Source organism: Cyprinus carpio, chromosome B21 (assembly GCF_018340385.1).
Source record: "Cyprinus carpio isolate SPL01 chromosome B21, ASM1834038v1, whole genome shotgun sequence".
Taxonomy (NCBI): domain Eukaryota; kingdom Metazoa; phylum Chordata; class Actinopteri; order Cypriniformes; family Cyprinidae; genus Cyprinus; species Cyprinus carpio.
The window spans coordinates 11622850-11634658 of NC_056617.1; the positions used below are offsets into that span (position 1 = coordinate 11622850).

General features: G+C 47.4%; 1 protein-coding gene across 1 annotated transcript; it reads right to left on the minus strand.

The window, feature by feature from the left end:
- Positions 1-683: 683 nt before the first annotated feature.
- LOC109092313 (odorant receptor 131-2-like) lies at positions 684-1658 on the minus strand. The gene has a single exon (XM_019106106.2). The coding sequence runs from the start codon at positions 1656-1658 to the stop codon at positions 684-686; it is 975 nt and encodes a 324-aa protein (XP_018961651.2).
- Positions 1659-11809: the final 10151 nt, after the last annotated feature.

An 11809-nucleotide genomic window follows, 5' to 3' on the forward strand; every position in this document is an offset into this window, starting at 1 on the left:
CTGCAATATATGAAAAAAGAGCATGTTTTACATTTAGGCCAAATCATATGCAACAACATTGCGCAGCTTTGCTGCATTTTTAAAAGTTTGATTTATACAGTACCATAGCACGAAGGTCAGCAATCAAGTGGTCAATAGCAACACTTTATTTTCTTTCATTGTTTTATTTTCTATCATAACAGGAAGTCTAACAATAAGTCAGGCAGTAAAATATACACTCTTTTAGAAAAAAAAAAGTACAAAAGCTGTCACTGCAGCGGTACACTTTCAAAAGATAGGCCTTCTAATATATAAAGTACCATTAAGATACTAATATGTACCTTTAAGGTACTAATATGCACCTATTGGGGGTAAATAATGTACAAACTTTTTGCACTTGTATTTCACTTCAGAGTTTGAAAACGAAAACGCTTGTAAAACTCTTTCCCATATTTGTGATTATATTCAGAGGTTTGTTCTAACAAACATTTTAACTAATCTCTTTGTTAGATGCAATTATTTTAGTCTGGTTGAACTCCAATATCTCATCACACATGATCATATTTTGCAGTTTTAGAAAATGATATTTTATCTCAATAAAATGAAAGACAATATTATCAACTATAGCATTTTAAAGAACATTGTAACATCAATTAGGTAGACAATTAGATAAACTATATTAGATAATTAGGCAATTAGATAAACTATATTTTACAACCTCCTGCTACTAAATGTATCTCTGTTTTACATCTGTTTTGCCTTATGAAACCCAGTGTGAAGTAGTATTTAAATGACCAGCCAAAGGCCTGGTCTCTCAGGCCATACACAAGAGGACTTAAACATCTTGGGAAAATTATAAAGACTACAAAGAAAAAATACATTAAGTTTGCCAAAGTATTAATGTCAACACGAACATAAAATGCTTCAAAAATGGCTTCCAATAAAAGGGATATGAGACCAAGAACCAGCTGTAACAAGTGCAGCAAAACAGTCTTGTTGGCTTTTTTGGCTGACGCTTTATCACTGGAGGCTGTTTTAGCCACAGCTGCTATGGAGGCATAGGTAAAGATAATAACAAAACAAACAGACACAAAAAATATACAAGTGATAGATATTTCAAGTTTCTTATAGATCTGAAGTCTGAAAAGAGTAGTTCTTGAGCAAAACAAATTCATCACTGCACTCGTAGAATCAATAGCATAGAAAATGATCATATCAGAGAGGGGCTGAATCAAGCCTATCATCCAAACAACACCAATGGCCATTTTAGTTCTTTCAGAAGTGGTGATTTCTGCATGTCTGAGAGGAAAGCAGATGGCCACATACCTCTCCAGTGACATTAAAGACAGATTCAGCACAGAAACATGTAAGAGAGCTGTTGTAGAAATTAGAAGAAAAAGACAGAGGTTTTTCATAATTGAAATACTTCCAAAGGCACATATATACAACACTACAGTCATAAATAGATTAAGCGTGTCGACCCAAAGCATGTGACCAAACAGCATGTAGCGAGGCATCTCCTGAAAAACAGTCTTTTTACTCAAGGTGAAGAGCATGACCCCATTGACATAAAGGAAAATAACACACGGGGTCACAGACAAGAACATCTTCACTTGTTCAGTTTGATCCATCACTACAGTCTGAGTGATGTTAGCTTTAGATTCATTCAAATTAGACATCTAACATAAGGCTTAGAGACCCACAGACGCTGTTATTAAATACTGATTCAGAATAATACTGTAATGTATAAAATCCTTTCTTAATGTTGCAGATCTTTAGTACGGCATTGCCACTGTTGCTGAAGGCACAGAGAGAGAATGATTGCTGAGTGCCACTAGAACATCACACTTTAAATACCATTAATGTTTCATCATAAGTTACGTATTGAATCCCACCGGCTGGTTTGTGTGTGTGTGTGTGTGTGTGTGTGTGTGTGTGTGCGTGTATGTTTGGGGCTCATAATAACATTCCCTGTAATGTTAATGTTAATGTTCAGAGAAAGAGTACCCCCCCCCAAATGTCTTTATTTTATTTTTATTGTTGACTTAGTTCCTATGTATTATAAATTTATGATGGGGTTAATGCAGGAAATGTGTTTAAATCAAGGTTGGTGCAAATGTATTAATTTGTAGTGAGTGATGCTCAAGTAGGCATGTTGTTATAGCGATCCTACAGGAGAGGGCGCCCACAGAAGAGAGGAGCGGTTGTGGAGTAGACACAGAAGAAGAGTTTTTTTGTAGTGTTGTGGATGCATGCAGAGTTTTTGTGTAATGTGAATAAATGCTGTGCAGTGAACAAGATTAAACGAACCCATCAAATTATGCACGTCTTGGAATTGATTCAGTTCGACATGCAATAAACTTGGAGGCACCGCTGGGATTTGTAAGAAGTGCGAGCCGGAGTGCAAGACGAAGGGATCACCGTGAGCACGCGAGAGACCGGAGAGTCTTGGCCGAGTATGCGGATGCATATCAGGAGCGTGAGATGGATCTGTAAGCTCTAGCCAAATGGGTAACGGAGAGACTGTGGCTGTTGGCACTCTACCAAGTGAAGGAGGTATGCGATTGTAACAAAATCCCTACCGCAAATGTCTCTACTAGGCGCACACTTATCAGAAAGATTACAGAGTCGATTGATGCCGCGATTGAGAGGGAGGAGGAATGCGTAACAAAGCACTATTTGTGTTCAATGTTTTCATTCATGGAGGCGCAGGGAGAAAACGAGGATGAGGAAAATGGCCGCAGCAATAAAATGGAGACAGACAGCTCGCGGATTGAACAGGATGTGGTGAATGAGGCGGATTCACAGCAAAATCTCTCAGAATTGCAGATTGGAAATATGAAGATGAGAGATAAAATGGGAAAAATAAAAGTGAAAGAGGGTGAGAAAGGAAAAAAATCTGCCTCAAGAACAAGAATTTATTGGCATGGCCCCTGAAGTCACTGTGAGGAGGGACTTCAAAGTCTGCGGTTAGATTGGAGTGGGCAAAAGGATAAACTGTCATTCACTAATTTGATGCACCAGGTTGACAAAGGGCTGAGAAGAAGCCACGGTGAAGCAGAAATTATTGAAGCAGTAATAACAGCTATCAGCCCAGGATTGAGTTCACGCAATATGCTGGAAATTAAAAGAGATCTCACTCTTTCACAGCTGAAAACAATATTGAAGGGACATTCCAAGGAGGACAGTTCTACAGACCTGTACTACAAGCGCACTTGTGAAGAAGGTGGCGAGTATTTCAGTACAGAGCACATTCAGAAGAAGTTTCTATGCTCGGTTGGCACAGGTTTGATCAGAGATCATATTAAACTTCAGATGAGGCCATACCTGGACGATTCAAAAATCTCAGATGAAATGTTGATAAACAAAATGAACGAAGCTGCCAGTGATGAAACAGAAAGACTAAATAAACAAAAGAAGAACACAGGAAGTAAAGTGGCAAAAGTACATGTAAGGGTGGTTTCCCTACAGTGGTTTAGGCTGTAGGATTGCCGAAGGACTAAAGAAACGTTATCAGCACGATGGTATAAAACTGTACATTTCTAGTTTGTTACCACCCACTGCCACTTATACCAACGACGGAAATAAGCGCAGTTACAATAGCTAAATATGTGGGAGAGCATTGCTATTAAGTGACTATATTGTATTGCAATAGGTAGCACTTCAAAGTTAATATTGAATTGAGATTAGTTAGCACATAATTAATAATTGAAATGGTTTAATAACAATATTTTGTTATGGTTACACTTGAATTGGTTACAAAATAGATGAAGGGTAGTAAAACATATAGTTAAATGTACCTAACATGTATGTAAAATATTACCTGAGAGACCTAATTTTTGACCCTACATACACAAATTGTGTCCAGAAATGCAGGTTCGTCCATGCGCGCAGGATGAAATGACCGCCAAAGTGTTGGTTCAGGAACAGTCAAGTGATATTGTCAAACAGGGAGGCAGAGAGGCACCAGCAGCAGAGGGGCGGGGAGAATCAGAGTTATATGAGATGGTTAAACTCCTGAGAGAGGAAGTTGCGGAACTCTGTAAAGGACAAAACAACCCTCCTGAGCGTATAGTCAAGGGAAGGTCCAGCTACAGAAAGGGATGCAGAGCTTGTCAGGAGAAAGGAGAAGAGGATCGATGCGAGCACTGCTTCAGATGTGGAGTCGTGGGTCATGCCGCCCGGGGATGTAGAGCACCAAAGAATTCATCAGAGGGCAGAAGCGATGTAAAAATACCTGTTCATTCCATGAGACCAGACAGCTCAACCTCCATTCTGAGTTACTGCGACCAACAAGAGAAAACTCAAGAGCTCCTGTGACAAAGGATTAAACAGCTGGAGGCGGAGTTAGAACAAAGAGGAAAAACAGAGCATGCTAGAGCTACCACCTACACCAACCACATACCTTTTTGACGATATCCAAGCTTGGAGAACCTCATTGGTCCTAGATGTATGGTTGACTGTTTTTTTTGAATGCGTGCCCGTGCAGGCGCTCTGGGACACAGGGTCACAGGTGACCATCATCAATGAGGAATGGAAGAATATTTGCTTTCCCCACATTGCGACACGCAAACTAACTGAGGTGCTGGATGAAGGTGAAACCCTTATTGGCCGAGCAGCCAACCAAACCGATATACCCTTCTCGGGATGTGTGGAGTTGAAGTTTCAACTTGGGCCGAAAAGAGGGGGCCAGGCAGAACTCCTGGTACCTGTGCTTCTCTCCAGTGAGCAAGGCGTGGGGCAGCCTCCAATTATTGGTTATAATGTTATTCAGCAGCTGGTGACAAAGGGAATGGAGCAGTACCCTGATATTAGGGATGGGTCACGATTTTCTAATATTCGATTAGTCGATTTAATGGGAGGATTTCGATTATTGTTTTCGATTATTTTATTTAATGCGATTTAATGCCCGAGCGCATCTGACCCCCGAAGCCCGGTTCGGTTGACTAATGTGATTGCTCCGTGCTGTGCTCGGACGTGGTTGGTTGGAAGAGGTGGGCCAGAGCATGGTTCAGTTTAATTAGGGTGCGGTACACATGCAGTGTGAGCGCTAACTGCCCCAGAGCTGAGAACTATTGATACGTGCAGCATGATTACGGGAACATTTCTGAGCGGCAAATGCAAAAGATCTATAAAGCAATGTGTTGTGAGAGGGTCTTCTGTGTCACCGCGTCCCAAACGACTCCAAATAATGAACCACAAAGTTAACAAAATGATGCACTCCACTGTGCTGAGTGAGAAACTTCCTGTTTCCCACGTATTAAGTCGATTACAAGTTAGTTGCATTAAAATTAGTTATTTGTTAAAAAGAATAAAATGTTATATTCCACTGGTTGATAACCATAAACATTTACCGCCCATATATATAAAAAAAATCGACTCTGTTATGTTGATTTTTTTGAAGTAAATAACGTTATGTGACTATTCACAAGCTTTTAATTATGGTATAAATGCTTTGAAATAATAGGTAACGTTTTAATCGCAATAAGCTTTGGGCTTTGTTAGTTTTTATTATAACACAAAGCCTCAGGCTTCTGTCAATTTTAAGATAAAATACAAACAATAAATGTTTTTTACACTCTTTAATTTGAAGTGAGATATTCGCCTCTAAGCGGCATGTGAATCAATTATATTTTCCTGTTTAATATTTGCAGCACGAAATAAAAACCAATAAATATTTGAGTGCATGTTGGAAAAAAAAAACTGAACAATTTAATACAAATGAGTGTCTCATGAAATAAATCAATTCGAGTTTAAAAAATCGTCAGTAAGCCTAGTGCTGTTTTTCATTTTAAATGTGAAGAATGACAGGTGCCACATACTGTTTTTAAATAATTTTTTTGGCGGAGTATACAGGAGTAATATATTCATAAAATATTATGCTAATCTTTTTTTTTTTTTTTTTGAGAAGGATAAACTGACAAAAATGCTCAACTCACTGTCTTGCGCTAGCCGCTTTGTAGGCTATTTAAAAAACAAACAAACTTGAATTTAACAAACAGAAAATGTTCCAATCATATTTCTGAATTAAATTAATAAAGAATCGAAATGAAATATGACCAATTTGACATTAAAAACCAAAACTAAACTATTATAATGGCTGCAACAGCAGCTGTGTAATGAGGACAGCTACAAGGGCTCAGGTCGCACTCGGGCAGAGAATTCTGATTAGCCCCGGGAGTTTTGTTTTAATCACTCATACAGGTGGTGTCTAATGAGGTATGTTTATTGGGGTGATCCAAAATCAGAAAACATCCAGGCAAAGGTCAAAATCCAGGTAATCCGTCCAAAACAAGAAACATAGACAACATCCAGAAACACGAAAAAAACCAGGGAACCAGGAAAACGCAGGGTGACATTCAACAAGGACTCCGTAACAATGACAGAAACAACCAGGGTATTTATACACAGGTGCAAACAATGTAAGTGGTGACAGCTGAATACAATGAACAGTGATGAACAGATAAGGCTAGTGGGAAATGTAGTTCTGAAGGAGGTGACAACAAGGGGAAGTGAGACCTCTAGTGGCCACCCAGGGAGACACAGAACAGACACCGTGACACTACCCCACCTCTAAGGAGCAGCTTCCAGATGCTCCTCAGAAAAAAATAAACACAAAACAAAGAGACCAGGAGGGAGGTGGACTGGTGGAGGCAGAACAGGGGGAGGGATGGCGGGCCAGGCCCGTGTAGGGGAACTGGGACCGGCAGCGATGGCTCCCCTGGTAGCCCAGGTGGCTCGGTCCGATCAGGGGGCCATGGTGGACCCGAAAGTTCAGGGGACCACGAGGGACCAGGCAGTTCAGGTGGCCACGGTGGACCCGAAAGTTCAGGGGACCACGAGGGACCAGGCAGTTCAGGTGGCCACGGTGGACCCGAAAGTTCAGGGGACCACGAGGGGCCAGGCAGTTCAGGTGGCCACGGTGGATCAGTCCATTCTCGTTGTGCAGACGTCCAGGGAGGAATTCGCCATTTGAGTGGCCCGAACGGAACCTGCCAATCGGGGAGCCAGTAAGGAGCAGGCTGTGGCGATGGCCAGGTCACGGCATTGGGAACGGCATCGGGAACGGCCTCAGCCAAGGGCACCGCCTCGGGAACGGCCTTGGACACGGGTATCGCCTCCGGAACCATCTCGGGCCCCGCATCGGCCTCCGGAACAGCATCGGGCACCGCCTCGGGAATGGCCTCAGGAACGGCATCGGACAAGGACACCGCCTCGGGAACGACCTCGGCATCGGGCACCGCCTCGGGAACGGTCTCAGGAACGGCCTCAGGAACGGCATTGGACAAGGACACCGCCTCGGGAACGGCCTCGGGCACGACCTCGGGCTCCGCCTCGGGAACGGCCTCGGGCTCGACCTCGGACAAGGACACCGCCTCGGGAACGGCCTCGGGCTCGGCCTCGGCCTCGGCATCGGGCTCCGCCTCGGGAACGGCCTCGGCATCGGGCACCGCCTCGGGAACGGCCTCGGCATCGGGCACCGCCTCGGGGAACGGCCTCGGGAATGGCCTCGGGAACGGCCTTGGACAAGGACACCGCCTCGGGAACGACCTCTGCATCGGGCACCGCCTCGGGAACGACCTCGGCATCGGGCACCGCCTCGGGAACGGCCTCGGGAACGGCCTTGGACAAGGACACCGCCTCGGGAACGACCTCTGCATCGGGCACCGCCTCAGGAACGACCTCGGCCTGCGCATCGGGCACCGCCTCGGGAACGACCTCGGCCTGCGCATCGGCCACCGCCTCGGTCTCTGGAACCAACTCGGGCACCGCCTCGGCCTCCGGAACAGCATCGGGCACCGCTTCGGCATCGGGCACAGCCTCGGCATCGGGCACAGCCTCGGGCACCGCCTCGACCTGCGGAACGGCATCGGTCACTGCCTCGACCTCCGGAACGGCATCGGTCACCGCCTCGGCATCGGACACAGCCTCGGCATCGGAAACAACATCGGGCACCGCCTCGGCATCGGGAACAACATCGGGCACCGCCTCGACCTCCGGAACAGCCTCGGTCTCGGGCATTACATCGGGAACCGTCTCTGGCACCGTCTCTGGCACCGCATCGGGCACCGCCTCGGCATCGGGCACTGTCTCGGCATCGGGCACCGTCTCGGCATCGGGCACCGCCTCGGCCTCGGGCATTGCATCGGGAACTGCCTCGACCACCGCCTCGGTCATTGCATCGGGGGACCGCCTCGGGAACCGCATCGGGCACCGCCTCGGCATCGGGCACCGCCTCGGCATCGGGCACCGCCTCGGGCACCGCCTCGGCATCGGGCACCGCCTCGGGCACCGCCTCGGCATCGGGCACTGCTTCGGCATCGGACATTGCATCGGGAACCGCCTCGGCCACCGCATCAGGCACCGCCTCGGCATCGGGCACCGCCTCGGCATCGGACATTGCATCGGGAACCACCTTCCACCGCATCAGGCACCGCCTCGGCATCGGGCACCGCCTCGGCATCGGGGACCGCCTCGGCATCGGGGACCGCCTCGGCATCGGGCACTGCCTCGGCAACGGGCACCGCATCGGGCACCGCATCGGGCACCGCCTCGGCATCGGGCACCGCCTCGGCATCGGGCACCGCCCTGGCATCGGGCACCGCCTCGGCATCGGGCACCGCCTCGGAATCGGGCACCGCCTCGGGCACCGCCTCGGCATCGGGCGCCGCCTCGGCATCGGGCGCCGCCTCGGGCACCGCCTCGGCCTCGTGCATTGCATCGGGAACCTTGGACACGTCCACCTGGACGACAGCGGCCTGCTCGGGAACGTCCTCCTGGACGGCAGCGGCCTGCTCGGGAACGTCCTCCTGGACGGCAGCGGCCTGCTCGGGGAACGTCCTCCTGGACGGCAGCGGCCTGCTCGGGAACGTCCTCCGGACTTTGAGGAACGGCTGACGCCTGTCTCCTCCTCCTGCGGCCTCTATGATGACGTGCCGGTGGCTCCTTGACGGAAGACTCAGGCGTTGAGTCAACCATCCTGTGCTGTGGTGCTGGGCTGGCGGCCATCTTGTGCTGTGGTGCTGGGCTGGCAGCCATCTTGTGCTGTGGCGCTGGGCTGGCGGCCATCTTGTGCTGTGGCGCTGGGCTGGCGGCCATCTTGTGCTGTGGCGCTGGGCTGGCGGCCATCTTGTGCTGTGGCGCAGGGCTGGCGGCCATCTTGTGCTGTGGCGCCGGGCTGGCGGCCATCTTGTACTGTGGCGCTGGCTCAGCAGCCGTGACGTGAACACTCCTGGGAACCTCTAGGATCTTGTTCAACCTGGAGAAGTAATTCAAAAAGGTCTCAGTGGCCATCTTGGACAGTGGCGCTGGGCTGGCGGCCGTCTGGCCTTGTGGCGTGGGGCTGGTGACCACCTTGTGCTGTGGCGCTGGGCTGGCGTCCATCCTGCCTCGTGGCGCTGGCCCTGGCAGTGGCATCATGGGCAGTGGCGCCACCATGGCGGACGTGCGCTTCTTCTCCCCTCTCCGTCCGCCATGGTGAGACAGTGGCTCTGATCCATCCCACACGAGCCCCAGATCGAAGGGGGGCCATGGTTGAGAGCGATTCTGAGCCTCCTCTCGACCACTCACTCCTCTGCGACCTCCCCGGGTTCCACGAAAAATGACCAGGCGGGTTCCCTCAAACTCTATCCTTCTCTCCCGCTCGATGGCTGGGGGAGAAACCTCAAAAAACATCCCGCTGGATCTAGGCATGACGGAGTCCTTCTGTCACGACACGCACACAGACAGGTAGATCCAAAAGCAGTATGTTTATTGGGGTGATCCAAAATCAGAAAACATCCAGGCAAAGGTCAAAATCCAGGTAATCCGTCCAAAACAAGAAACATAGACAACATCCAGAAACACGAAAAACCAGGGAACCAGGGAACCAGGAAAACGCAGGGTGACATTCAACAAGGACTCCGTAACAATGACAGAAACAACCAGGGTATTTATACACAGGTGCAAACAATGTAAGTGGTGACAGCTGAATACAATGAACAGTGATGAACAGATAAGGCTAGTGGGAAATGTAGTTCTGAAGGAGGTGACAACAAGGGGAAGTGAGACCTCTAGTGGCCACCCAGGGAGACACAGAACAGACACCGTGACAGGGCCGGCCGTGTAAGGCTCGATATGAATTCCCTCGTTTCAATTAAAAGCTCCCCCTCAGTTTGGTGGGTCCATATACTGTAAGTACTATCTACTTTTTTCATGGGAGGTAGCAAAATCTGACAGGGCAGCAGAGATCGACAGAACACCGGCCCGGAGCGTAAAGTGCAGTGTGAGTACAGGCCAGCAGGGGAAGGGGGACAACGCCAGAGGGTAGTGCTGCCAATAACTGTAGAACTGTGGACATGCTCATTTTTTTAAAATAAAAATATGAAATAGGTTATTGTTATAAATACAGACGTTAAAATTAATGTTCACGTAAGTGCTGTCATTCAGGCTGTTCACAATATTTTTTAGCGCATAATGTGTTTTAAGAATGATATTCTGTTTTAGCGCGTAATGTGTTCTAAGCCTAATATTCATATCTGAATTAAACTGTTCTAATCTTAATTAATCTGTAAACTTTTTAAAAAATTCTATTAATGTTCATGCTCATTTTAAAAATAGAAATGTCCTAGGCTCCTACAGCCTTGTGAGCAGTTGATAATTGACGGACTGTTATGTTAATAAGTGCTGTCATTCGGTTATGTTATATTAATATGTTTCAGCAATCATACAACCATCAGTTGGCTTGGGTTAGGATAGACCTTTCTCTAATGAATAAAACAGTTTGTTATCTTACAGATTGAAAGCCTGAATAGTCTGTCTCCCTCTCTCTCTTTTTATGGGTGTGTGTTTATGCGTGCGTGGGTGCATGCACGGGAGAGGTGCGATTTTCGACTACTAATCAAATAATACCCAGCGATAATCGATTATTACTTTTGCTTAAAATGCACATCCCTACCTGATATCATTCCAGAAGTGGTAAAGGAAGCCTTCTCATGTGACTGCAAAAAAGCTGTTGTATTGATTAGAATGATGCAGGATGACGACCAAGTTGTAAAAGAAGGAATTGTGAAAATTGGACGGATTACTACAGTAGTTGCGGCCGGACAGACAAAAGCGGTGAAATGCAGAGTGAGAGCTGGTCCTCTAGTCTCAAAACAGGAAGTCCTGTTTGAACCAGAAGTTATTCCACAGTGGCCTGAGGGACTTGATGTAACTAAGATGGTAATCAGTCTTCAGAAAGGAAACTTGACTAAAGTTCACATCCCAGTTACCAACATCAGCAATGTGGATATTATGCTTGCTCCCCGCACTGTACCAGGACGAGTTCAGCAAGTCAGGTACATTTATCCAGCAGACACCAAACCCGCTACTGTGAAGTCAGAGACCGTAAGCCTAAGACGGTCGGAGATCTGAGACAACTGCTGGGGTTCCTGTCATACTATCGCACGTACATTCCCAGTTTTTCCCAAATTGCCAGACCCCTCTATGTACTATTGTCAACAGGAAAGCCTTCAGGAAAGGGGACAAGCAGTAAAGATGACAACGGTTAGAAGGGTCGGGGTAAAGGGGGAAAACCAGCCCAACTTCATTCCAGTCAGCCAATAACTTGGACAGAAAAACATCAGAATGTCCTCCACCGACTACTTGAATTTTGCTTCATCCTCCGATCATGGGCTACCCTGATTTTGAACAGCCCTTCATCTTGCATTGTGATGCATCACAAGACGGACTGGGTGCCGTACTATATCAGAGGCAGAAAGGGAAACTGGTGGTCATTGGCTAACGGACTGGGTGTGGTATTTTTTGAGATGAAGTGGGCAATTTGTGAACGATTCCGTGAATACCTGTA